This window comes from Idiotropiscis lumnitzeri, chromosome 15 (assembly GCF_059441095.1).
Source record: "Idiotropiscis lumnitzeri isolate Australia: NSW breed Sydney's pygmy pipehorse chromosome 15, RoL_Ilum_1.0, whole genome shotgun sequence".
Taxonomy (NCBI): domain Eukaryota; kingdom Metazoa; phylum Chordata; class Actinopteri; order Syngnathiformes; family Syngnathidae; genus Idiotropiscis; species Idiotropiscis lumnitzeri.
Genome location: NC_142405.1, coordinates 9303773 through 9328620, shown reverse-complemented (window position 1 = coordinate 9328620; position 24848 = coordinate 9303773). Strand labels below are relative to the sequence as shown.

General features: G+C 42.1%; 2 protein-coding genes and 1 long non-coding RNA gene across 4 annotated transcripts; all 3 read right to left on the bottom strand.

Moving 5' to 3' along the window:
• Nucleotides 1-326: 326 nt before the first annotated feature.
• On the bottom strand, nucleotides 327-4140 carry nfil3-2 (nuclear factor, interleukin 3 regulated, member 2). The gene has a single exon (XM_088317573.1). The coding sequence runs from the start codon at nucleotides 3973-3975 to the stop codon at nucleotides 2179-2181; it is 1797 nt and encodes a 598-aa protein (XP_088173699.1). The 5' UTR covers nucleotides 3976-4140; the 3' UTR covers nucleotides 327-2178.
• A 4-nt stretch (nucleotides 4141-4144) lies between these two features.
• On the bottom strand, nucleotides 4145-9268 carry LOC148322753 (uncharacterized). Its single transcript, XR_015846690.1, has 3 exons — nucleotides 8978-9268; nucleotides 4398-4474; nucleotides 4145-4230 (listed from the first exon to the last, which is right to left on the bottom strand). It is a non-coding gene; the product is annotated as an uncharacterized LOC148322753 (long non-coding RNA).
• A 3702-nt stretch (nucleotides 9269-12970) lies between these two features.
• On the bottom strand, nucleotides 12971-15827 carry nfil3-6 (nuclear factor, interleukin 3 regulated, member 6). 2 transcript variants are annotated; one of them, XM_088317481.1, is made up of 2 exons: nucleotides 15555-15827; nucleotides 12971-14867 (listed from the first exon to the last, which is right to left on the bottom strand). In XM_088317481.1, the coding sequence occupies exon 2, from the start codon at nucleotides 14853-14855 to the stop codon at nucleotides 13725-13727; it is 1131 nt and encodes a 376-aa protein (XP_088173607.1). In that variant the 5' UTR covers nucleotides 14856-14867; nucleotides 15555-15827; the 3' UTR covers nucleotides 12971-13724. The 2 variants fall into 2 exon arrangements, with proteins under 2 accessions (XP_088173607.1, XP_088173606.1); XM_088317480.1 differs by having other exon boundaries at nucleotides 12971-14938; nucleotides 15555-15825.
• Nucleotides 15828-24848: the final 9021 nt, after the last annotated feature.

The following is a 24848-nucleotide window of genomic DNA, read 5'->3' as shown; positions in this document are numbered from 1 at the left end:
TTATTGCTATGCTGACAGTCACGACTGCCTGTCACCAAAGATCCTTGAATAGATCCAAATTGTTGCTCACTTGACTCCAAGGTTCTTTTTGTGCGCTTGGTCTGAAAAGAAATGTGCAGGTGTAGATTCTGCTGCAACAACAAACTACACTAACCATTAAAAAAAAAAAGCCATAAATTAAAGTTAAGTGTTAAGTTAAGTGTTAAGTGTGAATTTAAAAAAATAAAAAATAAAATAAAATAAAAAAATAAATAAAATTAAAATAAAATTAAAAAAAATAAAATAAAAATTAAATAAAAATAAAATATAAAAATGAAGACAATCAATTGGTTCAACATTCTTTTTTATTTCTTTTTCAATCTTGAAATGCTCCCATTTTCATTAGTGTTGTTCCATACATTTTCATGTCAAAAAGGAAGAGACGGACGGTAATGACCAGCCGGACCAACTGCCACCCATCTCAAAACACCACGTTATCTGTGCCTGGTTCCTTTTGTCTACTTGTCTTTTTCATAAAACCATCAGCAAAACCACAAACGTTACTGATTAATACACACTGAAAAGAGGGTGGGCGGGCATGAGAGGGCGGGGTTATGAGTCAAATACATGTCATCACAGTCAATAGGAAAAAGGGCACAGTTTCGGAAACAGAGCAACACCATGACGGGAAGAAAAGGATATAAAACCAATGAAATAAACATTACAGTGTTGTTGAAAGGTGAGGGAACTTTACATTTATACACAAGTGTCAAAAAGCCAAACATGGTCCATATACTTCTGTTTAACTTAGATCCAGTGCAGGCTACGCACACGCTCACTGTGCAGTAGCGCTATATTGAGAACTGGATAATTGGAAGCATGAGGGTCATGAAAATCATATAAATAACTATTGTTGGGCCAAATTTGAAGGTCAATATTCAACATTGGTCGTTACAACTAATGAATGAATGAATTAATGTCAATTTTGGAAATTTCAACCGATGCCTACGTCACAGTTCAAACTCAAGACTGCAGTGGATCTTGGTTCTAGATCTGTACAAATTCTGTCTATGTTCATGTGGGCTTTTTATACAGTGTTGGGCAAGCGGAGAAAAGGGAAATAAATACATTGGGCCAGTGAATGGTGACAACAGATATGGTTGATAAAGCTCAAATAAACGAAAGGCAAATAGCCTGCAGCTGGTGAGATCCACCACATATTTAAAGGCTGGTTATAGGTTGAGCAATCCAAGCATTTTAATGAGGCACTCGCCCCAGAAAACGAAAAATGTTCTCCATTCAGTGCTGTTGGCTCTCCAAACTGGACAGCCGTTACTGTGTAAACAGGTCACCAAAATATGATTAATGCTAAAGCTTAACAAGCAAGAGAGAGGCATTTGGATTTGAGTGGGTCCTGTAGCAACAGCAGTCAGTGTGGCTGTACAGTAATTTCATTCAGATTCCTTAAAAGGATGGTCATTTCAAAATCCTTTGTCGTTGCAGGTTTGCTGCATTTGTATTAAATTTATTGTAAAATATAGATTTAGAATAGATACAATATTTTCATATATCACAGTCATGTACAAAACAAGTGCTTAAAAAATAAAGGGGATGCTGATCTTTCGTGAACTGAAGGGGGAGAATATGGATCGTAGAGGTAGGGTCTGGGAAGCGGTATGGAACTCAAATTTCGTAGTGAAGGTGTTACAGTTTCTTTGGTCAAGGGAACATCCCAAGAGTATATGCTCGCGTTTCATTTGAATTAAGGCATAAAGAGCCAAACGTGCTTGTTTGCAGTCAGATATGCGGCTAATTCATGGTACGGATAAAGCTCCAGACTGATTGTATTACATTCTTTTTTTTTTCCATCCAAATGTGCTTCGAGTCTGTTTGTGAAATAAACGGCAAAACGAAGAAAAAGCGTGAAGTTCCATTCCCCCTCTCATCTCAGTAAAAAAAAAGTGCTTCTGTTGGTATGGAGAGAATGTAAGAAAGGACAAATCTGTACAATATATACAAGTATGATACAGTCCTACAAGTCGCAAAGTTCAGCCGTTTTGGTGACTTTCAGGTGAGGGATGTAAAAGAGGCCTGCTTCATGTACCAAGGGCATCGGAGGGTGATCGTCGGCGAAGGCATTATGGCAGGAGAGTGACAGAGGAGAAATTGTCTTTTCTATGTTCATTCATTTGAAATCACCTAATCTGGTTTCTTATTCCGTCGTCCACCAGTCTCCTTTTTACCGTTATTTTTCCTTGCGCCTTCCCCCGGTATCACGGCCCCGGCTGGGTTCTCTCTCTGAATGTTCTGTTGCGGTGACAAGGATAAATACGGATGCTGAGGGAGGGGTGGCGACGTGGCGGAGGGAGGTGTTGTTGGGGACTCTTGGCCGGAGCAATGGCCTCCACAGCTCCCGGAGTTAATGGCCCGATGTTTGAGCCTGAGTTTGTGGGGCAATGCTGTGGCCTTCACCTCCGCCTGGGGGTCCCGTGCCTGAGAGCAACTCTGGGATGAGGCTTGAGGGGAAACAGGCTCGTGGATGCCGTTGAGAAGTCGGTTGTGATCATTGTCTGAGCAGGATGAGGAAGGAGACTCGTCGTCATCGGTGGAGGCCTCTTTGTCGGAGCTCCTCGGATCTCCATCGCTGGATGACGTGTCTTTACTCGAGGTGCTTGATTGGCCATGGTAATAAGCATCATTTGGGAAGTCCCCCTCAAAGCTAAGAACGGGTGGCTCCTCGTCTTGGGCACTAAGGTATGAAGGAGGAGGCTGGTGATGATACAGATGGGATTGGCTGACTTCCTCCACTTGTTTGTGGATAAACTCTCTGGACAAATGTGACTCCTGCTGCTCCTGGTGAATCCGCTGGGGGGACGGGCATGTTTGGTACACTTGTCTCTGTCCATCTTCATTGCGGCTGCTTGAGAGCTCATATAGAGGAGAGTCTAATGTTTTCCTCTCCAGTCGTTTCATCGCCTCAGCAAGAGGCTCAGCGGCGGTCTCCGCAAAGGACCGGGGTTGTCGGCTAACACATGCCTGATTGCTACTTTTGCTCTGCTTCTGTACGTCGATATCTTGGGTCCGCGTCAAGCTGTCGACAGGACAAAAGAGAATGACACTCCGCTGGGCAGCAGGTGGTTGAGGGGCAAGCTGCTTATTGACAGTGGAAACGGGTTCCTGAAGGGGTTGTGGATGGTGAAGATGCTGCTGCTGTTGCTGGCTGTGATAAGCCGCCTCCATCTCCTGAGAATGCTGCTGGAGCTGGTGATGAGTGGGGACAGAGGCCAGACCTCGATGGATGTTGAACATGATTTGGGTGGTCGTGCCGTTAGTGATATCCATCTCTAGCCTGTCGCCTTCCTGCTTGATCTCAAAGGGAATTGGGTCTGGGCTGTCCCTGGAGGAGCCGTCAGACATGTCGGACAAGGAACCACGTGGCGAGTATTTCACCATCTGCCTGTGGCCCTCGCCCAGGCCAGACTGCTCAGTTTCGGAGGAGTCAGAGTTCATCATCACCTGAGAACTGCTGGAATAGCCGCTGGAGTAGTACTGAGAGGATGATGACGAAGAGGAACCCCCGTTTCCTGCGCCGTTGCTTCCCTCAATTTGTTGGCTTTTTTCAATATAAGAGGCGGTGCTTATAAGGCCAAAGCGTAGCTTCAACTGGAGCAGCTCCGTCTTGAGCCTCACATTTTCATCATTCAGTGCAATGACGCGGTTCTCCAGAACCATATCATTAAGACGCCGTTTCTCACGGGAGCGCTTGGCTGCCTCGTTGTTCTTGCGCCGTTTCTCCCAGTAGGAGGCATCTTTTTTCTCATCTGAAATGAATTCACGTTTTCGCCTGCAGGTCAAATTGGGTTTGGGTTTGATGACTCGGCCCATGCGGGGCGGCGTCCCTTGGAGAGGGGGCATAGACTCTTCATAACCGGTGAAGGTCTCAAGGCAGTTTATGTTACTTCCTGAGTTTTTGAGGACTGAAGTCAGATTTTCCATTCTTGTCTCGTCGTAGCCAGTTTGAACTGGATAAAACAACAGGTCAGGAATAAAGGGGATGTAACCCCTTTTCAAAGCTCCTTGAAAATCTTGATCAGTCGGTTTACTGTAAGTTCAGTTATGACAGCAGGGAACTCAAGTGTCCAAATTAGCCAAGAAGATCACGCAGAGCATTAGACACCCTCATTTATCCACTTGTAGCTTTGGGTTCGGCGTTGATGCAGGTATTTCCAACTCCTGGTTGAGACACTGAATCTGGAATTGAATAAAAAAAAATCACGTTGTTGTGTGACAACTGGATGATATATATATATTTTTTTTTTTTCTTTCTTTTTTTGCAAAATAATGGCACACAGAGTAAATCAGGAAAATGTGTGTCCCAGATCTGCATGCAAACAGCAGCGAGTAAGTCTGTCATCTACCTTTGAGAGACAGTCTCTTGGGGAATCTTGCTCTCGTTCTCACCTCTGCTTTCTGTTGTTGATGTCAAGATTAAAAGCTGCAGAGATAAAAAACAAAACAAACAAACCTCAAAAAAAGATCATTTTGGTCAACTCTTGACAGATTTACATAAAATAATCAAAATGTTGGCAACTTTAAATCCCTCCTCATGTTTTTTTTTTTTGTTCAGTTTGCATAGTGATAAAAAGCACTTTAGCGTTTGCATCTCGTGTCCCATGGCAACCAATGAGAAGTCGTTTGACGATACGGTCTGACCTCTGTGCTCTGCTATTGATCTTCACTGTCTGCAAGCCTATGACCCTTGACCTTCAGCCTGTCATGTTGACTTATGTGATGTAATGAAGTCACTAGGTTTCACTAGGCTGATGGTCCCATTTTCGATCCCGTCACCCTCGTGAGCGTTTGTGTCGCGCACAAATGGAGGCGGAGGCAGATGCATGAAATAACTAGTAGAAACCACCGCATCATCGTCTGAAAGATCAAATCAAAGTGGGTCAGAAGTGTGAATCAATACTTTTAGGATTCTGCAGGAGTAGCCCCACTGACTTTCCCAGTGAGAATCCCAATTTGTAAACACCCCTTAAAATAGCTCACCCCTCCATGCATTCAGCCTCCGAGGAATGTTGCAGCATTCTTCACCAAAAACAACTCTATGCCAAATCAGTGATGCAAGGAAAGCAGATAAAGTAGACAAAAGTAAGCAGCCAGTGCTGGTCGAGAGATTTGCAGGTGTGTGTGTGTGTTAGTGGGGAGAGGCTGGGGGATTCGGAGCTATTGCTAAATATAGGTCAAGAGCCCCAGGAAAGAAAGAATGAGGGGCAGAGGCAGGACTAACGAAGCTTGATAACATTTGCTAGAACACAAGGGTGGTCCGTGCTGTCACGATGAACTCATCAGAGATAAAACACATTCGCTAGTTCGTGGAGGTAAGTGGGTTTCAGTTAGAGTCCATAAATTAACACTTCTTGCACCGGTGGTTAAGTCTTGCATATGTTTATACATCACTGAAGTGTTAATTTGCATCAACGTATTCACGTAACAGCTGATCTATTTTCCGGGCTGCTGTGCGTATTAATCCGCATCTGCTTTTCTAGGTTACGCTGTATTCGTATTACACCATCTGAAAAGTACATTTCGTTATATAACCTAAATGTATCTCTTAAATTGTGATTTTTTTCAAATAAACGGACACCATTGTGTAAAATTTGGAATATTCACAATGGATATATCAGATGCTGTGCATATTTTCTTTCTTTAAATGAGGTCAAACCTGGTTCGAGCCCTGAATTTACTCCCATGTCTTTCTGATTTGGACTGGAATTTTTTTTTTCGACTGTTGTGTGGCCTAATGGTTTGCGGTTGTCCTCGTGAGCCTTTGACGTGTGGCAGCAGTGAAACAGAATGGGAAGAGACACGTCCCACTGACCCAGAAAGTCCAATTGCCTCCACTGTACAGAATCTAGGTCACCAAAACCGCAGCGAGATGTAGCCCAGAGATCGGAAGAAAGACAAAACGTGATGGGAGACTTAACAAAAAAAAAAAAGGGAGAGAACGTGAAGAATGACAGCATGGTGTGTTGCTTATATAAAGGCGTGAGCAAGCGCGTACAGACAAAGAAATTAATCAAAGCGGGAGAATTGTAACAAAGGATGAGAAGGTCGCTTGATACGGGGGACGACAGTGGTGGCTGCAACTACGTTGGTGTTGCATCAACAGGAGGAATATGTCACCCCTGGCCAAAAAAAAAAGGGGGCCGGCCAATCACATCCGATATCAGAGCCCCAACAATCAACATTCATGTCACATGGTCAAAAGCAGATGATTAGTTCACATTTTGAAAGGGGAGTGGGTGACATCAGCAATCCCCCTTCTTAGATGAGCCTCTTTTCCTGTCTCAGAGTTGCAGCTCAAGCTTTTCCTTTGTTTTTCTATCTCAGCCTTTTTTTTTGGGACTCCTTTTAACAGGCAAATTAAAGCAGAGTAACTGACATTTATGACTCAAATTTACAAATAGATTCAACTCAAGCGAGCAAACCTGATCTGCTGATCTCAATACAGGTCCATGACCTAGATCAACGCCTTCCGATTCATCGTACACATCACGTGTCACTGCCGGGTCGATGTGGCACTTGTGGAATGATAGCACAGTCAAAGAATCCAAGTTGCACTCGTCGTTCACACAAAACCACCGGGGCCAGAACTGCAGGACTCTAAATGCGGTAACGCGTATTGGAAACAGTGGATTGAGGTCAATCCCTGCACGTGTTGCTGTGGAGCATTTCAGGAAATAGGAGCCGGCCTAAAATAAAAGGCACATGCCTCAAAAGAAGGGGAATGATGAAACAGTCCCCTCTTCCTACAGAGGAGGGGGTTTGGTTTATGGCACGTGACGTGAAGTTGGGGGTGGGGGGGGGGGTGGCATGGGTGGGGTCTGTGTGAAATCCAAATCTGGGTGCAGACTTTATCCACTTAAAAAAAACATGGGGGGGGGCGGGGGTTAAAGAATCTGGAAGCCTGCCAGCAAGGTGGAGCCCGATCGAAACAGGATCCTAGTTCCAAGAACACTCGGCTATATCAGCCCTCTCTCTCTGGAAAAGGGAAAAAAGCTGAGTGACTCAGTCCATGTGTTTCACCAGTCACATGTGCTCCCTTGGCCTACTAAACGCTGTAATTCGTCTGTGCTTGCAGCAACAACCGCAACACAATAACAAAGCACAGCACTCATCTTTTATCATCTCACATGTGCTCGCAAACCCGGACAATAAACTTGTCTCACACTCTTTTGAACTCGCAATATGGACAGCAAACATATTTCTTACTGGGTTCAATGTGAATTTAGTTCAGCACAAGTTTGGACTTTTTACATGTTTTCATGTGGGGATATTGAATTAAATGCCCAGTTTTGTTGTTGACTGGTGAGGACTCTATATTGAGTGGTTCTGAGAGTGCGACACCATGCCTTGGTTTTGGGCCTCACCTCACCGCCGGCCCCTCCCACAGGAGTGATGTGACCTACATTTATAGCTGGCATGGGGACCCATTGTATGCCACCCAACTGGCAGTGTCCTCGCCACAGAATACAGACGCAGACAGCGCAAACCACCGGTTGCCCCTGATTGCATAATAACCCAATTTTAAAAAAAAAATGGATTCATTCATTTATTTTTGTATTGAAATGTGTAGATTTCAATTTTCTTGCATGGCTTCACGTGTCCCCACCCAAACAGCCTTTTCACTGTGCATGCCAGAATAACGCTACATTAACTGGACATTATATTACACATGTATAACAACTATAAGTTGGAGGACGACTTCAGCATGCCATTACTAAAAACCTGCAAGGGCATGTATAGGGCAAGCACGTGCTAAGTAGTTTCATAAATAAATAAATAAATAAATAATAAAAAAAAAAAATACAAAAATCTTTCTAATAGTATTGCCCACCGAAATATTTTAGTTTCTGTTTCACCATCATTAGTGGTAATATATCGGCCAGCGTGCCTTCTTTGTTGTACTGTCTGACAAATCACATTCATGCATATTTAGTTGGATCCCCAGTTTGTCAACTGCTTGCATTCAATAAACAATCACCGCACATATAAAATAAACCTGATAACCTACATTGACCCTCGTCTGACCCACATTAGATCCAGATGTTCCACACCTCACCTTGCAGCATTGCAGTCACCAAAGCCGGTTAACTTCACCATTCTTCCATCTGTCTGTTTTTTATCGTAATAGATGAAAACCACCATCCAAACGAAAAAAATCAAAGAAACGAGGCACTCGCGGCTCGATCGTGACTGACTTTGTGCTTCCCGGTTTGTTTTTGCGGCTTCTTGGGCGGGGACTGAAGGGTTAAGCGGGAGGACTGCACAGCCGCGTTAACCTTTACAAAGAAGCAGCTACACGTGACACGGAGAAGTGTGTCCGCGGAGCCGACTGTTCCCCTTGTCTGCACGGACGAGCCTACTAACCCACAACGCGTCCAAATAGCTCGATTTTTTTAGACATGTAGTCACTGAACAAATATTTAGAATATATATACTAATATAGAAAGTATCGATATAGTAATAGTGTAGAGAAGACCTATACTAATGATATTGTCACTACTACTAATAATAGATATTATAAATAATAAAATAGTCATAACAATGTTATTATTATTATTATCATTATCATTATTATTATTCTTTTTATTATTTGCATCATTACAATAGTGTTAGTTGTAGTGTATTTATGCGCTGTCTCTGCACACGTGCGCACGGAAGCAGGTGGGGAGATTAAGCAGAGACGATCAAGGATAAAAAATGAAATGATGAGTTACTGAATTATCGTAAAATAACGCAAAAAAAAAAAACACTTTCCCTTCAAAGGCGTAGCCTCCCGCTATAGGTCTCCCCCCCCCAACCATAGACCCTCATATAATTGACAATGACATTGAGAAAAATGCTACCAAGTAATAGCTACTAATCATTTTTATTTGACAAAACACCCGCTGAAATCTAGAAATTAATGAAAATATCCAACAAAACTCACCCAGCTGCTTCGAATATAGAATCCACAGTGGGCACCAATCCGTGTGGTGTCTGATGTCGCCTCATAGTCCTAAACACACAGCATCCGCCAATTTCCAAAACTCCAGCTCTCCATTCAGCGCAGGAACATAGAAGAAGCGTGAGCACAGTGGATCTTGTTTTTAGTGCCTTGCTCATGTCATGTTTGCTCCAATTCCTCCCTCTCTCTATTTCCCCTTCTCCCTCAGTGTCTAAATGTATGTTAGTAGGTCAGTTGTTGCATAACAGGACGCTTTGGGTGCCTAGTCACGTTTTTTGTTTCTCTCCTGGTTCTGCCCCCTCCCCTCTGTCCACGCCTTCGAATCCCGTTGCAGAAGGGATTTGCGGGGCGGGGCGAGATTATGTAAGGGGCGGGGCTACAGAATTGAAACGCCGTCAATCCAGACTGACAGATGATGTAAAATTGGTTTGCAAGTCAAAGAAAGGAGAATGATGGAGGCAATGTATGCCAACATCATTCAGCTAAAAAAAGGATCCACGAAACTGTGTTCATTTATTTCATAGCGTAATTCTTGGCTGGATTGCTACCAGCACGTGAATGTGATTATTCCTTTTTTTTTCCGGTCCAATCACAGTTAAGCCTTTATGTGCTGCCACTTAAATTGAATCTCCCCATGGCCGTCAGAACCATTGCTGGCTGATGTAACTTAAACAATATTAGCAATAGGACTGTTTTTTTTAACCAATCAGCTCACTAACCCTCAATGATGTCAGTATTTTTCTCTTCTCTAAATAGTTGGTTAGAGCAAAACTCTCTGCAGCCAACTTTGATTAGAGCAAAGCACAATTTCCAAAGATACCAGGGATAGGCATCGGGATAAAATGCTGTTTACTGCAAATTTACGGGCTTTGAGGATTTGTTTCTTATAGTCGTTCTCTGGAACTGCTATTTTATGGTGCATGGTGATAACATGGAAAGATAACATTTTTTTAATGCCTTGTGGATTATACTGGAGCCTATCCCAGCTGACTATGGAAAGTGGGCGGGCACACCCTGAACTGGTTGCCAGCCAATTGCGGGGCACACAAGGACAGACAACCACTCGAGCTCCCAATCACACCTGGGGACAATTTAGAGCATCCACTCAACCTACATGTCTGCAGTATGTGGAAGGAAACGGGAATTAAACCCTGCACCTCTGTAGTGTAAGGCGGTCACGCTAACCGGTCCTCCACCGTGTCACCCATCGTTCAATATATTTCAACAACGGGAGACCGTTACGGTGAAATGTGACAGATCTGCTGAATGAAATGAATGGGCTCGTGCTTGACCCCTGCACCTCAAACAGCCATCAAAACTCAACCTCTCACCTTGCAAGTGTTGCACTTGGCAGAGGTCACATGAACTTAATATCCCATAGACGATTCCAACGTTTATCCAAGCGGGCCTTGCACATTCACTGTTTTCCCCCCCCGACTGTTCATCTTGCTCAACATATTTCTGAATAACCCGGCTTGTTATTGAAGCTCATGTTGTGATTCTGTTTGGTTACAAGCAGGAATGTTTAACACGCCGGCAGGCTTGAAGTGTGGAAATCCCTCGCACAAAGAGTGTTAAACTATTTTGTTATGGTGCAACAACTCGATTTTGTGTCACTGAGCATTTGGACTGTGAGGCAGCCCTAATAACGGACTGGTTATCAAAGACGACTGCACCGCAGGGGGGGGGGGGGCTAGATTAGCGCAACAAACTGGTTTATTAACGCAGAACGTATTTGAACTGGACAATGTGAGAGCTGCAACTTGCATGCCAGTGTGTGTGTGTGCCCTCTTGTGAGTATTTCATGATGTGGTTTTTTTTGTTGTTGTTGTTTTTTTAGCTTTGAGCATGTGAACATCTAGTTCATCACAGTTAATGTCTTCAAGATTTTGCCCGTTTATTGCCTTCGCGAGTACACTGTGTTCCAAATGATCAAGCAGATGATGCTGTTTTTATTCGTTTTCTCAAGTAACCAATAACAGTCAGCACAGATTTTTTTTTTAACCATCAATACTTAGATCGACTTCTTTAGTAAGATGGCTTTTATTGAGCAAACCACCACGATGACAGAATTCTGGTGTTGTTGCAAAGGTCATCAAAATGCCTTGATCCAAATTGCCAGGCACAGCAGTTAAAAAGAAAACAAGTATCGGTATCTTAACAACTCTCCTATTATTGCACTTGCGGATTTTTTAATTTTGTCAGTATATCATAAACTTCCTTTTTAGGAGCTCCGTGGTTTGTCATAGGGTTGGAACCTGGGGGTGACGTGACCACACCATGAGTTGCTACAGCACCCACAACATCAATGGTGTTTTTTTGCATTGTGGGGTGGTTTGTTGTCTTCCGTGAAAAGTATTTCACTGCGGAAGGCACAGTTCTTCTTCTTAAACAATAGCAGGAAATTGTCCGTTTAACCGCCACATATTTTTTTCAGAGATCATTTTTCCCTTCTCACCCACTACACTCCAAATTATTCCAGGCTAAAACATTCCTCCACTATACTCGCTGACGTCACGCATCCCAAAATCAAACACAAATGTTTTTAAATGCTTGCTGCATAATATTTAAGAACATTTGATAACTGTAAAAAATGGCTTCAGGTATTGTGTGTACAAATTAGAAACAGGTTTACATTTATGAACCTGACCAAATGTCTCATGTCAAATGTATCATCTGCACATTTTCTATATATAAGTATGCAAATTCAAATTTGGAATTGAAAACGGGATCATCCGAAGTGCCACTCTTTATTTCCCTCCACGGATGAAGGAGACAAATAGCACTGAAGGAGCCGAAGCATTGGCGGCATGTGCACATGGATGCCCCTCCCCCATAAAAACACACATTCTCTCTGTCTCTATGTCGTTCCTTCCTTTCTTTTTGCACCCCATCCTTATCCCCACCCGAGCAGCCCCCCAGCTCTGTCTGCAAGCGTTCCCATGGCAACTGTCGCAATGCCTGCCTAGCAACAGGCTTTATCTTATGACTGAAAAAAAGGACGGTGGTGGTGGGGGCAAGAGATTGGGGGAACGAGGGGGTTGTGAGAGTTACGTAGATGCGAGTAGTAACATATTATAGTGGCTTCTTTAAATCACATTCCTTTCTCCAACCTGCGCCACACCTGCAGCAGCTGTCGCATATCAGTGGCCTTTTTACTTTTCCCAACCACCACACGATTGTACAATTCATTCAGAAAATATATTTCTAATTTATAGGAAACGTTGATACGATCACATCTATATTCAGGTGGTAATGTGCCCCGTGATTTTTTGAGGGTGTACCCCACCTCTGGCCCGAAAATCAGCTGAGGTGGTCTTCAGCTCCAGGTCAACAACCGACCCTAGTGAGGGGAAGCTAAAGAGAAAATTGATGATGCGGTTTGGCTTTCACAAATATTGGGATGGATAAAAAAAAAAAAAAAACACTCCATTTATAAGCAGATCAGATTAAATAAGTCTGTCAATTAAGTAACCTCCTCTTGTATAATTAAACGGACATGAATACACTTGCAGGGCTGCTGAATTTAACTCATCACCAGGCCAACGAACTTGCTAATAGAAGAACAAAAGGAGGATTACTATTTGTTATTTGTATGATGAAAATGGATTAGACGGTGACCCTCAATGATACTGTCTTTGCTGCCCCCTGCTGGACATTAAAAATAAAAACGATGCACCAAGGAAACGAGCACAGCGAATTAACGTGCACTAACATGTAAGACGTGTAACAGATTGCTAAAGAGCCACAAACAGATTTCAGCATTTCTCAGCTGTGGATGGACTCTTGGCCCATTACTTGAACTCACACATTTTCTTTTTCGTGCTAGATTTTGTGATTTCCATTTCATATACATTTCCAAACTGGAGCGAACATGCGGAGCGAGACGAACCACTTCTTCCATTTACAGCTCACAGAAAACTTTGGATTAACTTGATGGACTAAGAGGTCATGGACATAAAAATACACTTGTAGTGACTTTGTCAAATGTTTATTTTAGTGGAAATAAAAATATACAGATACCATTCAAACTTAGCATGAACAGAGAAATGGACAAAAAAAACCAGACATTTAACAGTGTTCGACTGCTTCGCTTGAAAACAAAAAACCTAGTGTGTCGGTAAACATCAACTATCACAATGAAGTAAACTTGAGAGTGCTGAGTCAATATTAGTTTACCTGGATTTTGTGTGCACCTGCTACCGTCTACCTGCTATCTGTTTACAGTGATGGAGCTGAATTGTCTCAACAGTACAAACCTTTTGCAATCATCCGAACGCAGAACTACAAACACTTTTGCTTACCATGTGTCAAAATGCTGACTGAAAATTTTTTGAGGGTGTGATGTGTCACAGTGCAGTGGATTATATCAATTAACGCACAGTGAATTCACCTTGTCGCTTTTTTGGGGAACCCATCCTTTGTTATTTGCTGGAAAAACTCACGGATTTAAGCAAGTCTTACTTTGCAGCCATCTTGTGGCATCTATGACCATTTTTTTTGCTATTCCTCAAACCACCACGTGAGCACATTGTACATCTGACACAAAAAGAAAGTTCCACGCTTGGGGCGTGCAAGCTAAACAGCAGACTACAAGGGGAATATATCTCGACATTTATCGCAAAATATTGCAATACTTTAAAAACAAAACATCACATTTTTCGAGGTTTCATTTCAAAGAGTAAAATGTTCTCTTTCAGCAACATTTGAATGACAAAGAGTGCTTTTTTTAGTTGGCGTTGGCCATGAGCTGCTCTGTGAAAAGTTTCTTCAGTTGAGCCACCTCCTTACTCAAAGAGGTAAGTTGAGACTTCAGGTAGTTGTTCTCATGTTGATACTTGACCTCTACGTGTCCTTGAGCAGGCGGCTGCAGGCTGAAGTTTGAGGGTGAGGGGACATACTGGGGTGACTGTCTTCCCCTCCTGCTTCCATCGCCCTGGAGAGGAAGCCACGGGCTCAAGTGACCCTCTCCTGTTTCGCCCCTCATCAGTTCTTGGCCTTTAGGGCTCTCTCGCGGGATTTCTACCATGGGAGGTGCTGGGCTGCGTCGAGTGCTGTTGGGATCACCTGCCGGATCGCCCGCCTCACCGTTACAGGGCGTTTTGAAACGCAGCTTATGGGGAAGGGTCTTCAGAGCCTCGGCTTGTTCCACCTTGTGGTGGATATCAGCAGAGGACGGGTAGAGGTCCAAAGTCAGCTCCTCTGCTCTGCGTGGTGAGGATTTCTCATGGTCACTGAGCCGGTCTTCGAAGTAAACAGGACTTCCAGCGCTGGACCCACCTGGAGTGGAAAACCCAGAGTCTTCTGACAGGTTGCCACCGTCTCTGACGCCCCGCCCGCTCGGCTGAACTGTCTGGTTGTTGGAGTGTGATGATGAGGAGTTAAGAAGATAATAGTGCGGAGTCACACTCGGGGGTGTGTGTGGAGGCGCCGCAGAGAGAGGCAGGATGGACGCATTGGACGGGTCTTTGACCAAACCAAATCGGAACTTGAGAGCCAACAGCTCGGCCCTGAGGCGAGCGTTCTCCTCCAGCAGGGCCAGCACGCGACTCTCCAAGACCATGTCGTTCACGCGCCGCTTTTCCCGCGAACGCTTTGCCGCCTCGTTGTTCTTCTTCCTCTTGTCCCAGTAGCCATCGTCCTTCTTTTCAAGCGGGATGAACTCACGCTTGCGCCGGATGCTGGACGAGGGGCTTTCTTTGCGTTTGATGGCGGCCGAGCGGCCCAGCAGGGAGCGAGCCAACAATTTGCTGGAGGTCAGGACGGACATGGTATCATCTGAGAAGGACCTCGGTGCTCCCTCTCCTTCTCCTGAGGACTCTGGTGGGTGGAGCATAGCTACTTCCTGCTGCATCCTCATCTCCTGGGACACCTCCTCAAACATTGAGAAATGTGAGTCAAATCTCGAGTTGCGTTGATGTCAAACCGCAGCAACAGTGCCACCTAGTGGCGAGGGAGACACAAAGGATGGATTTAATGGTTACGCAACAGTCATTACGACACAATATTATGTAACTCGAGTCCATTACACTACTCCCGTGGAACTGGAGCAACTTGTACCGTAATATGTGATCAATATGCGGTAATGCCGTGTGTTACCTGACGCTAAGCCGGAGTTATGGCATAACAGTCTTTTCAAAATGTCATTTTGTCCCGCTTGACTTTGACCTACATTTTCACTTCGCTTAACCCATAAACAGGATACTTTTAGAAAGCATACTCTCAGCTGCATAACATAGCGCCCTTCAAATAGACTTAAATTCCGATGTTCGGCCAACATGACGACCGACCCACTTCTGACGGGAACACATTGATCTGGTCCGGAATCTGTCCAGACGAACAGACTACAGCATTTCACCCCACTCCAGAGCAGCATCCCTGTCATATCACCACGTTATCGCCCAACACGTTTGGTACATAACTACAACTTTTTTTTCCTCACAAAAAATGGAAACTAACATTATATCCAACAATAGAAAATTAGATTAAAAACCAAAATCCTAAAAAAAAAATAACAACAAAAATGAAATAATAATGACAATGATGCAAATCGAAATACCTGCGATAGGAATTCGGTGCCGGTCCGTATGTGCTCGCTGCAGATGCTCTCTAATCTGTTATGTTACTTAATATTATCCGCCGGACGTGCTGTTCTTCACTCTGCTCCACTTGGAAGAGCGCTGCCGCTTATTTGTAACGCAGAGATCAGTTTGGGACGGTCTCTATCCTCGCATGAACCAGCCGGGTCCCGGTTTGTGTGCAAATTGGACGCTCAGGGACCGCCTTCCAAAGTGACCACTTTCATAAAGCCCTCCCCCCACCGACCGCCCTGTGCAGAGGAAAGCTCCCGACGCTTACCGCAAATAGCAGATGCCGCCGTCATCTGAGCTCATCGAGTCCTCCCCCTCCGGGTAAGCGCGTCATAATGAAGCAATGTTACGCCACTGCAATCCAAAGCAACCGAAAGCTAAAGAATCAGAAACATCTCTGTACAACTTCCAACGCCACTGAATGAGCTTGTGCAGAATGCAGCAAATTGCACACGAATGAAGAGTTGATCCATCAGGACGTTTCTTTTCATGTTTTTATGAAATACTGTATGTCAAATTGAAACCTCTCACTCATTCAAAACTCAGCAGAGATCATTTTAAAGACAGATGACATACGTTTTTCTCATGACTGCTAATTTGGATTGAAAGGGTATCATCAAGCTGACTTGTCTGTGGCCAGTAGGCAACATGATGTGATAATTAGAGTATTGTGCCTTCGTGTCAAATAGTTCAACTAAGTTTGATGTATGCTCAAAGAGGACAATGCACTTTACTGTCAGTGTGATATCACATAAGTAAACATGTTTCGGTTTATAGTGAGCTATGAGCTACACATTTAACCCCAGTGCCCTCACTGTTAGGCCATCTTGATATCATGATGGAGACAAAGGCCAGTGGCTTTACAGTCACAGTACAGGAGCTAATAAGGGTTTGTCATTCCGGAAAAAAAATAATCTGTTTGCCATCTCTCTTGTATCGTGCTTGTCATTTCCTATTAGTGAGAGATGTTTAAATAATGACATGCAGTTCCAGAACTGTGTGCTTTTTGTTCAAGAATTAGATTTGGCACCACAGTTGAGAAAATGTAGCAGCGTCAATTCCAGGTTTCCTCTGCCCTCGAGACTATTGTGGATTTAATTACCATTTCTCCTGCAGATATGTTATAATTGAGGGGGGAAAAAAGAGCGTTTTGGGATAAATGGTAGAAAATGGATGGATATTTAAAGGCCAATTAAGTTTACAGTTCTAGTAACCAGATCTGTTGTTACAATGCTGATATCGAGACTAAATCATGCTGCAAGCTACATTATTGAATCCGTCCAGAAAATTTTATATTTTATTATTCCTTCTAGTAAATGAATGCCTCATGTGCTGTTTGTTGTTAATTTTTCATAGCACATATTTAAATTAGTGCAAGAAATTATTTATCATAAAAAGCCAGGGCCCTGGGCACAAGTCACATTTCTGATTTGTGTAAAAAAAAAAAAAAAGTATGAGAAGTGAGAATAGAAAAAGCTACAATTGCTTAGACAGAATCTGGTCACAGTGAACGTGTTAATACAGTTAAAAATAAATAAATGAATGTAAATATCGCAACCGGAGTGGAAGTGGTCTACCCAGGCAAACTACATTGCTGCTGATGACACCCATTAATTTTAAAAGCATGCTAAGACTTGGAAAAAGTCTACACTGGGTTTGCTGTTCAACACACATCAATCAATCACTCTGTATTCATCTGATTTGCATAATTCTTCTTCAAAAAAAAACTTTCTGCAATTTCCGTTTCAGAAATGTCTTATGTATTATAGGGACACTGACAGTTGAGCACGCTCCTCAGAAGTTGACGACAAATCATTCCGTTCCTCTGAGAGAGCATCAAAACAGCTGCAGCTCATTCAGAACGCTGCAGCTCGGGTTCTGACCAGAACAAAGAGATCCGAACACATTACTCCAGGTTTAAAGTTTTTACACTGGCTCCCTAGACGTAGTATAGATTTTAAAATTCTGCTACTGGCCAATAAACCACTGAATGGTTTGGGTCCCAAATACATTCAAGAAATACTGATTGAATATAAGCCCTGTAGGGCTCAAAGTAAACACGGTGAAGCAGCATTTAGCCGTTATGCTGCACACAAATAGAGTAGGCTGCCTACAGAAGTGAAGACAGCCCCGAGGGTCAATGCTTTCAAATCCTGGTTAAAAGCTTTGTTTAAGGTCCTCCAAATAATTTTAAACGATAATAATTTTCTTTTAGATATTTTAGTAAACCACTTTTATTTCTTTCCTTTTACTTTTAAACATTTTTTTAAGTTGTCTGTTAACGTGCTTGAATGTTGTCAATGGATATTTTATGAATTTTTTAAAATTTATTTTCTCTGCTTTGCTTTTGAATGTTGTTAACTGGCGTATTTGTAAATGCTTGTCGATGTTGTGTCTCTTCTTAAGTGAAGAACACCGAGTTGCCCTGTGTATGAAATGTGCTGTATAAATCAAACTGCCTTGCCTCGATATTGCATTTAGAGCAACAATGACCTGATTATTTTTTTTTTTTTTTTAGGAGAATCCTGGAGGTCTCGTCAATCCTCCTGATCAGCGAGGACCAATTAAGCATATACATAATAATGACATTTCTACACCCAAAGAATACAGCCGTGCTTTCTTAAGAAATAAAATCTTCAGGGTCATAGTGACTGTTTGGTTTACGCAACAGGAAGTGGGTTACATCACAGATCTGCTTGCCTTACGAAATAAATCTAACACTTAAAGTTCTACTTTTGAAAAGAGTGTTGCATCAGGCTTATGCAGACGGAAACGCTGCCTTTCTGTCTTTCTCACAAGTGTGTCAACATACGTATGCCAACGTTGTGGACAAAAGATCGGTAAAATGTGGATTCTGTAGTTATTGACCAGACCTCTACATAGTTTAGATAACGTATCATTCGGAGACTACAATTTCATCATTTTTCAATGATAAGAGCTGGGATTGTTTTTTTCTCTCAACAAAAGAAGTAACAAGGTAGTCTGGAATGAAGTCGAGTCAGTGAACCCGATAAGAAAAGAAACTTAAGTCGACCAAGAAGTTCATTACGTTAAAGCTGAAATTCTTGATGTACAAGCCCTGAATGGAATGGCTGATCTTGTTTCTTTGACCTGCAAGGGGGAGGGAGAAAGGGAGATCAACACGTAGGCACTCAAAAATATGTCAGTCAAGAATTTACAAGAGGGCTGTGAGCTGACTTCCTCAAAGCTGTAAACTGAACATGTGCTTTCAACAAACAAAAGCACAAGACAAATATCACTGAGGTTGAAATGAGTTGATGAATGAGTTGACAAAATAATGAACGGCATGCTTTGTTTTGCTGCGACAGAAAGAACCAATAATGGGATACTTTTTAAAGATTGATTTAGTAACCTACTTAAAGCGGCAACCCAAACCTTTTTTTTTTTATCTTTTTAAATGTCTTGTCTTTTTCAAAACATATGGTGATGACCCCAATTTTATTGTACACTGTGCAATGACAAAGATTCAAATTATAATTCTATGAAGCTCCACTAATTGTAATAATAACACTAATAATGAAAAAAAAAACATTTATTTGGAATAAAATTAATACATAAATGCGTGGAAGCCACTCAAGGTCAAATGTAAGCCAAAATTTTAGGAATAAAAAATCTGTTTGATTTTTAAAAAATTTATTTTCAGGATTATTTTCATTTGACAATTGCAATATTACTTCTACACGAACGTGCCGTGAATGTGCATTTGTTCACAAATAAAGACATAGTGAGGAAAATCAGTTTTACCCTCTCATGTAACTAATTTAGGTTAAAAAAAATATTACAGGACCGCACTGGAGTTGTTGACCACTTGAAACTACAACCACATTAATAAACATGACATTAAAATGAAGCCCTATTCCTTTTGTTATCAAAACAGCTTTATCACATGATCTCATTATGTTGGCACTGGTCGAATAATTGGAATAGTTGATTTGAGACCACAAAGTCGCTCAGAATTTCCTGACGTCCTCTAATATGCATTTTCCGTAGTACGTCCCATTTAAAAATTGACGTGGGGCATTTTCTTGTATAGCGGATGTAGCCGTGAAAATACTTAGCCCGTGTTTATTCAAAGAAGTCTAACCTCAGCAGCGTTGGGCAACAAGGGTGTTACACAAGCCAGAAGACTGACAGTGAGAGTGTTAACGCCAGCAAATTCCCTTTTTACAAAAACAGCCAGTGAGTTGCCAACAGATTTAGAGTTTGGAGATGCTTGCTAAAAGTTGACAGATGAGACATCAAGTCTCCTGTAGGAGCCCAATTTCCACCCCAAAATAGCCCGGGAGGAACGTCTTTGCAAAAGGGCAAAAGGGTGGCTGACATAGTTAGCCGATTGCAGAAAGAAGGTCGGAGCCATTAATCACTTTCAGCCCAGTGTCACCGGTACGATCTGTTCCTGACTAAATGCTACGCTACAATGTTTTGCCCTCACACTTTGAGAACTGTTTCCTTCCTAATGATGAAGCTCGTAAAATGTGCTGCAGGAACACAGCGTGCTGCAACAACACAGCAGCAGACCAGACACGGACGGCTATGGCCTACTTTTGACGTGCCGAACAAGGTTACCTAATGTGATAACACTCGCTGGCATTTATGAGCCCGAGCCAATTGTCTGTTATGTCACCGGCATGAAAGTGCCAAACTTGAGCAATTGTGCACAGGTTTGTTGCACGCGAGAATACCTCTCTCATTCTTCTCTGTTATATATTTGCTGCTATTTTCTTCACCATTCACAGTCCATTCTGCTTCGTTTTTTTCTTGCTGAGAGACGTGCAAGACAACCGATACCTGAATTCTCCCCCAAACTCTCCAACATACTCTCCACAAACATTCCACATATTCAAATTCAGAAAACTTTATTTTAAGGCAATTAAGGGAAGATCTATAAAAAGAAATAACCGTATTTTGTGGCCGTTTATAGACCAAAACATATTTATGTAACAGCATAGACTCAACGTCAAGCCTCCATCACGCACAGGACAGATGTATCGGTGTAGTTATAAATAGCCCGTGACTCATTTTTTGAGACTTGGGGTTCCGTTTCATAACATGGAGAGTGCTTGTGCTGCATGCATTTACTTGTTGCCGGTCTATGCAAATTTCAGGTGTTTTATCAGGTAACAAATACTCCACAGCCTGGCATCATATAACACTTTCAGTCTCACTGCACTGTTAATCTTTAGTGTCGCAGAGGAAAAAAAAATTGGAGCATAGCATAAAGCATATGTAAGACAGAAGCCAAGAGCTGCAGACCTGCTTTCCTCTCAATGATTCTATTCTTAGCCTTTGAAATACGTCACGCTGTTGCCAACGCAACCCCGTTTGATCATTTGGGCAGGGGGAGATGGGTTGGGGAATGAAATGCACCCAGGACAAAATAAAATTGAATGAAATAAACTAAAATAAACTAAAATAAACTAAAATAAACTAAAATAAACTAAAATAAACTAAAATAAAATAAAATAAAATAAAAATCTTGATTTCCACATTTCATGCTGTCATTTAAACTATGAAGTCTTTGTGTCACGTTGCTTCACATTTTAGTTTTGACTCTTATTATGATTGCATGCAAAAAATAAAAAGAACAGCCAGGCATGGAGACCACATTAGCAAAACAAAAAAAAAAAATAAAAAAAAAAAAAAATAAAAAAAAATAAATATATATATATATATATATATATATATATATTTATATATATATATATAAAGGTAGACCTACTCATTCATCCCCCTAAGTAAAAAATAAGTACAGAGTACAGTGTTTAAAAATGTTTTAGGACAACTTTACGAAAGTGAAAAGTAAAAATGGATTTGAAATCCTTTGCCCAACGGAAGTCTCTGAACACAAAAAAAGAATAAACTTTCATTGTGTTGGGAGAGTTCATTTAAGACCATACAACAGTAAACCATTAAATAGAAACCAAAAAAAAGCAATTAAATTTAACAATATTTTACATTGGCTTGTAAATAAGCAGGAACATCATGTCAACACTTCGCCTCCCGCCCAGTCGGTTGAATCGTCTCCAGCGCACTTGGGACTCTCGTTGACAAAAATCAACACTTTACTCAAACATTTGATTTCATTGATGCAGCATACGTCTACGAGTTCTCCACAAGAAATATTTTATAAAGTGACAGCTACTACTGTGACATCAACTTTAAAAGGTTGGCTTAAATGACATTTTTAATTTGGGGACAAAGGGTTCATTCAGCCGAGCGCATAACTCTTCCCAGTTATGTAAAGCGTGTTTTGCAGTTGCATAATCTGTTCCTAATCAGAGGAGTTGTGCAAATATAGGTGGCACCGTTTTCTTTTGTGTTCATTCCAGCGTACCGGTGGCACAGACTTCTGAGCACTCAGGTTTACGCAAGCTGGAGTTTACATCACATCACAGCTGTACTGTTGTGAGCATCATTCACCGCCGACATTCACAAACCACGATTTGAGCATTTGATTGCATTTCGACACCTGAAGTGATACCATGCAGTACTTCTATATCATCCATCCATTTTCTTCCATTTATCCGGAGCTCGGTTGAGAGGCAGCAGCTTTAGCAGGGAATGCCAGACTTTCTTTCCCTAGCCACTTCATCCAGTTCTTCCTGGGGGAATCCGAAGGCTTCCTGGGTTGTCCACAGGGCCTCCTGCCAGTGGGAGGTGCCCGGAAATCCTCGCCAGGGAGTCCACCCGGAGGCATCCTAATCCGATGCCCGAGCCACTTCATCTGGACTCGTCTCTCAGTCTTTCCCACTCCATCCTCCTTTCACTCGGGAACATGAGCCCAAGATATTTGAACTCCTACTCTTGGGGCAAGTCCCAGATTTGGAAGTGCTGATTTTCATCCCAACCGCTTCACATTCTGCTGTCAACCGCTTGAACATCTCAAAGTCGACAAAACTGGTTGGGCAAACTCATGCAACCTTGAGGACTCTGCTGAGGAAGAAAGAAGTCCCACGGGGCAAATAGGCGTTCCAGACGTACCCAACAGACCCGCACATTACGTTTGGATCTGCCAGATCGGACCAGCATCTTCCCTCCACCATCGCCGCCAACATGCCACCAGGTGGTGATGGGTAGTTGTGAATCCCTTTGGCTTTTAATGACATTCACATGAAGTTGATTGAATTAAAACGAGCATTAAGGGCGGCAACACACTGGCTCATAAAATGTAGGCAAACCTCATGACTTTCTAGAAAACAGCATTATGTAACTTTGATTTTTTTTTTGTTCCAACCAAAACATCTGTCCATTCCTTCATGCAGCGATTCACGATCTCATTTGACAAAAAAGAAGCTAGGGGATTGCCTCTTTATTTGTTTTTTTCATCGTGTCAAATACTGTCAAGTACTGTAATTCCTTGAGGCAGTTGGCTTACAGTAAAACGTTTGTTCAAATCTGTTAAGTCAATTTATCCGCGGCTCAAATCACTCAACTCTCACGGCTCATTATCAATTCAGACATCTTCATATTTGTGGAACGCTGGAGGCTTTTTGAACTTTATGAGGACATATTTTTATTAGTTTGAAAGTCTTACATAATTATTGTTAGTATTTTTTTTTTTTTAAGCAATTTTGTTTGATTCAGTTTGCTGCAGTAGGCTGACATGAACTAAAATCACATTATGGGATATTGTATGATTGGGTTATGTAGCAAACAAATACTCTTTAAGATATCACGTAACAAAAATGACATTCTTTAGACCATGCTGCTCGATCCTTAATAAGGAGGACGTGATTCATATTTTTCAAACAAGGAGGACAAAAAAATATGAGGGGATTCCATCACTAAGGAAGAAAATGTAAACAAGTCGGCCTTGGTTTCCATAGGGATCAATTAAGCGCAAGACATGCAATACAGCTTCCAAATAGCCAACACAACACCAGTGGAAATTTAAGCATTGAATTATGAAACCCTTCAGATAAACTTTTTTTCCGAGAATCAGTTTTTTTTTTCTTCTAGCTTTTACTTTGTTTGACCCCCCAAAATTTTTTTTTCTCCACGACAAGCCAAGGAAATAGACAACAATGTACAATGAATATCACCCATTCTTTTACGTTATCGCGCTCAGCGTCTTAACATCATTGTTGGACTTGTGCAATCTGATCTCACGGTATGAGACAACCACAGGAACAAGCCGGAGGGGGGAGAGAATAGGAGTGTTTGTTGAGGACAAAGAACAATCGACAGGGACATTTGAGGTCTGTTGACTGGGTCTTGTGTTCCATCTAGCCGCTGTTCACTTATTCATTACTTTTCAGTGACTTAAGATAGTTGGCATTTAGAACTCGATGTCTGCTTCAGTGGTGTAAGGACATAATACATTCCTCACAGGGGTGTTTATTTTTTTCAAAAAGTGCCATTGTCTTCTGTCGATTCGCAACCTGTTATTTACGATATTTTGGCCATGACCGTTTGTCTATGTGATACAATCTGACTATAGGTGGAAACGTAGGTAGCGGTGATGAGTCATCCTGCATCTGGGTTTTGAGTTCCTGCCGGTACTAGTGCAAAGAGGTGAGTCAAGCTCGATATCTCTCAGTGATGCTCTTTTATCTCACTCACACAAACATTATTGGAATTTATGCATCCGAAACGTTTCTTGTGTTACTCTGCGGGAGCGCCTTATCTCAACACTTATCTCAAAATGCGCATTGTTTACTTTTGAAAGTACAGTGACTAAAGTGGGAATCGTAGTGTAACACGACCTACGGCACATGGTGGGAATTGCCGACTAGCTCCCACCATGTGGTTATCAGGATGTTTTGCCAGATAGCAACAAAGATCGTTTTGTGTATTGATCCTGTACCATGAGAGAATATTATACAATAAACTGCAATAATTGTGGGACATTATGAGTTTAAATGGGAGGAGAAAAACAGATTTCTATTTGACTCTGACAGAATGCCTTGTTTTGGGAGTGCTTTGCAATCTCATGACCTGGACGCAACGCATCAACAGAAAAGTTAATTGTCATGTTCATCCAGATGTTTTGCAAGAGAACTATATTTGTTTGACAATCAAGCTTAACAGAAGGTGAAGAAATGACAGACATGACAGATGTAAATCAACAACAGACTGGCTTACACAACTTTTGTGATTGTTACATGTCACAGTATTACCGGTAATTTATTTCCAACTCTCATTTTGTAACAATGGGATGTGCAGCTGTTAAATTGGGGGCCACAATTCTTCATTTTCTGGCCACATACGACCACGTACTTCTTAGCCAGATATACGACAAA

Coding starts and splice junctions, on each gene's coding strand:
- nfil3-2 (XM_088317573.1), bottom strand. CDS start 3,975: ATGGAAAATCTGACTTCAGTCCTCAAAAACTCAGGAAGTAACATAAAC.
- nfil3-6 (XM_088317480.1), bottom strand. CDS start 14,879: ATGTTTGAGGAGGTGTCCCAGGAGATGAGGATGCAGCAGGAAGTAGCT.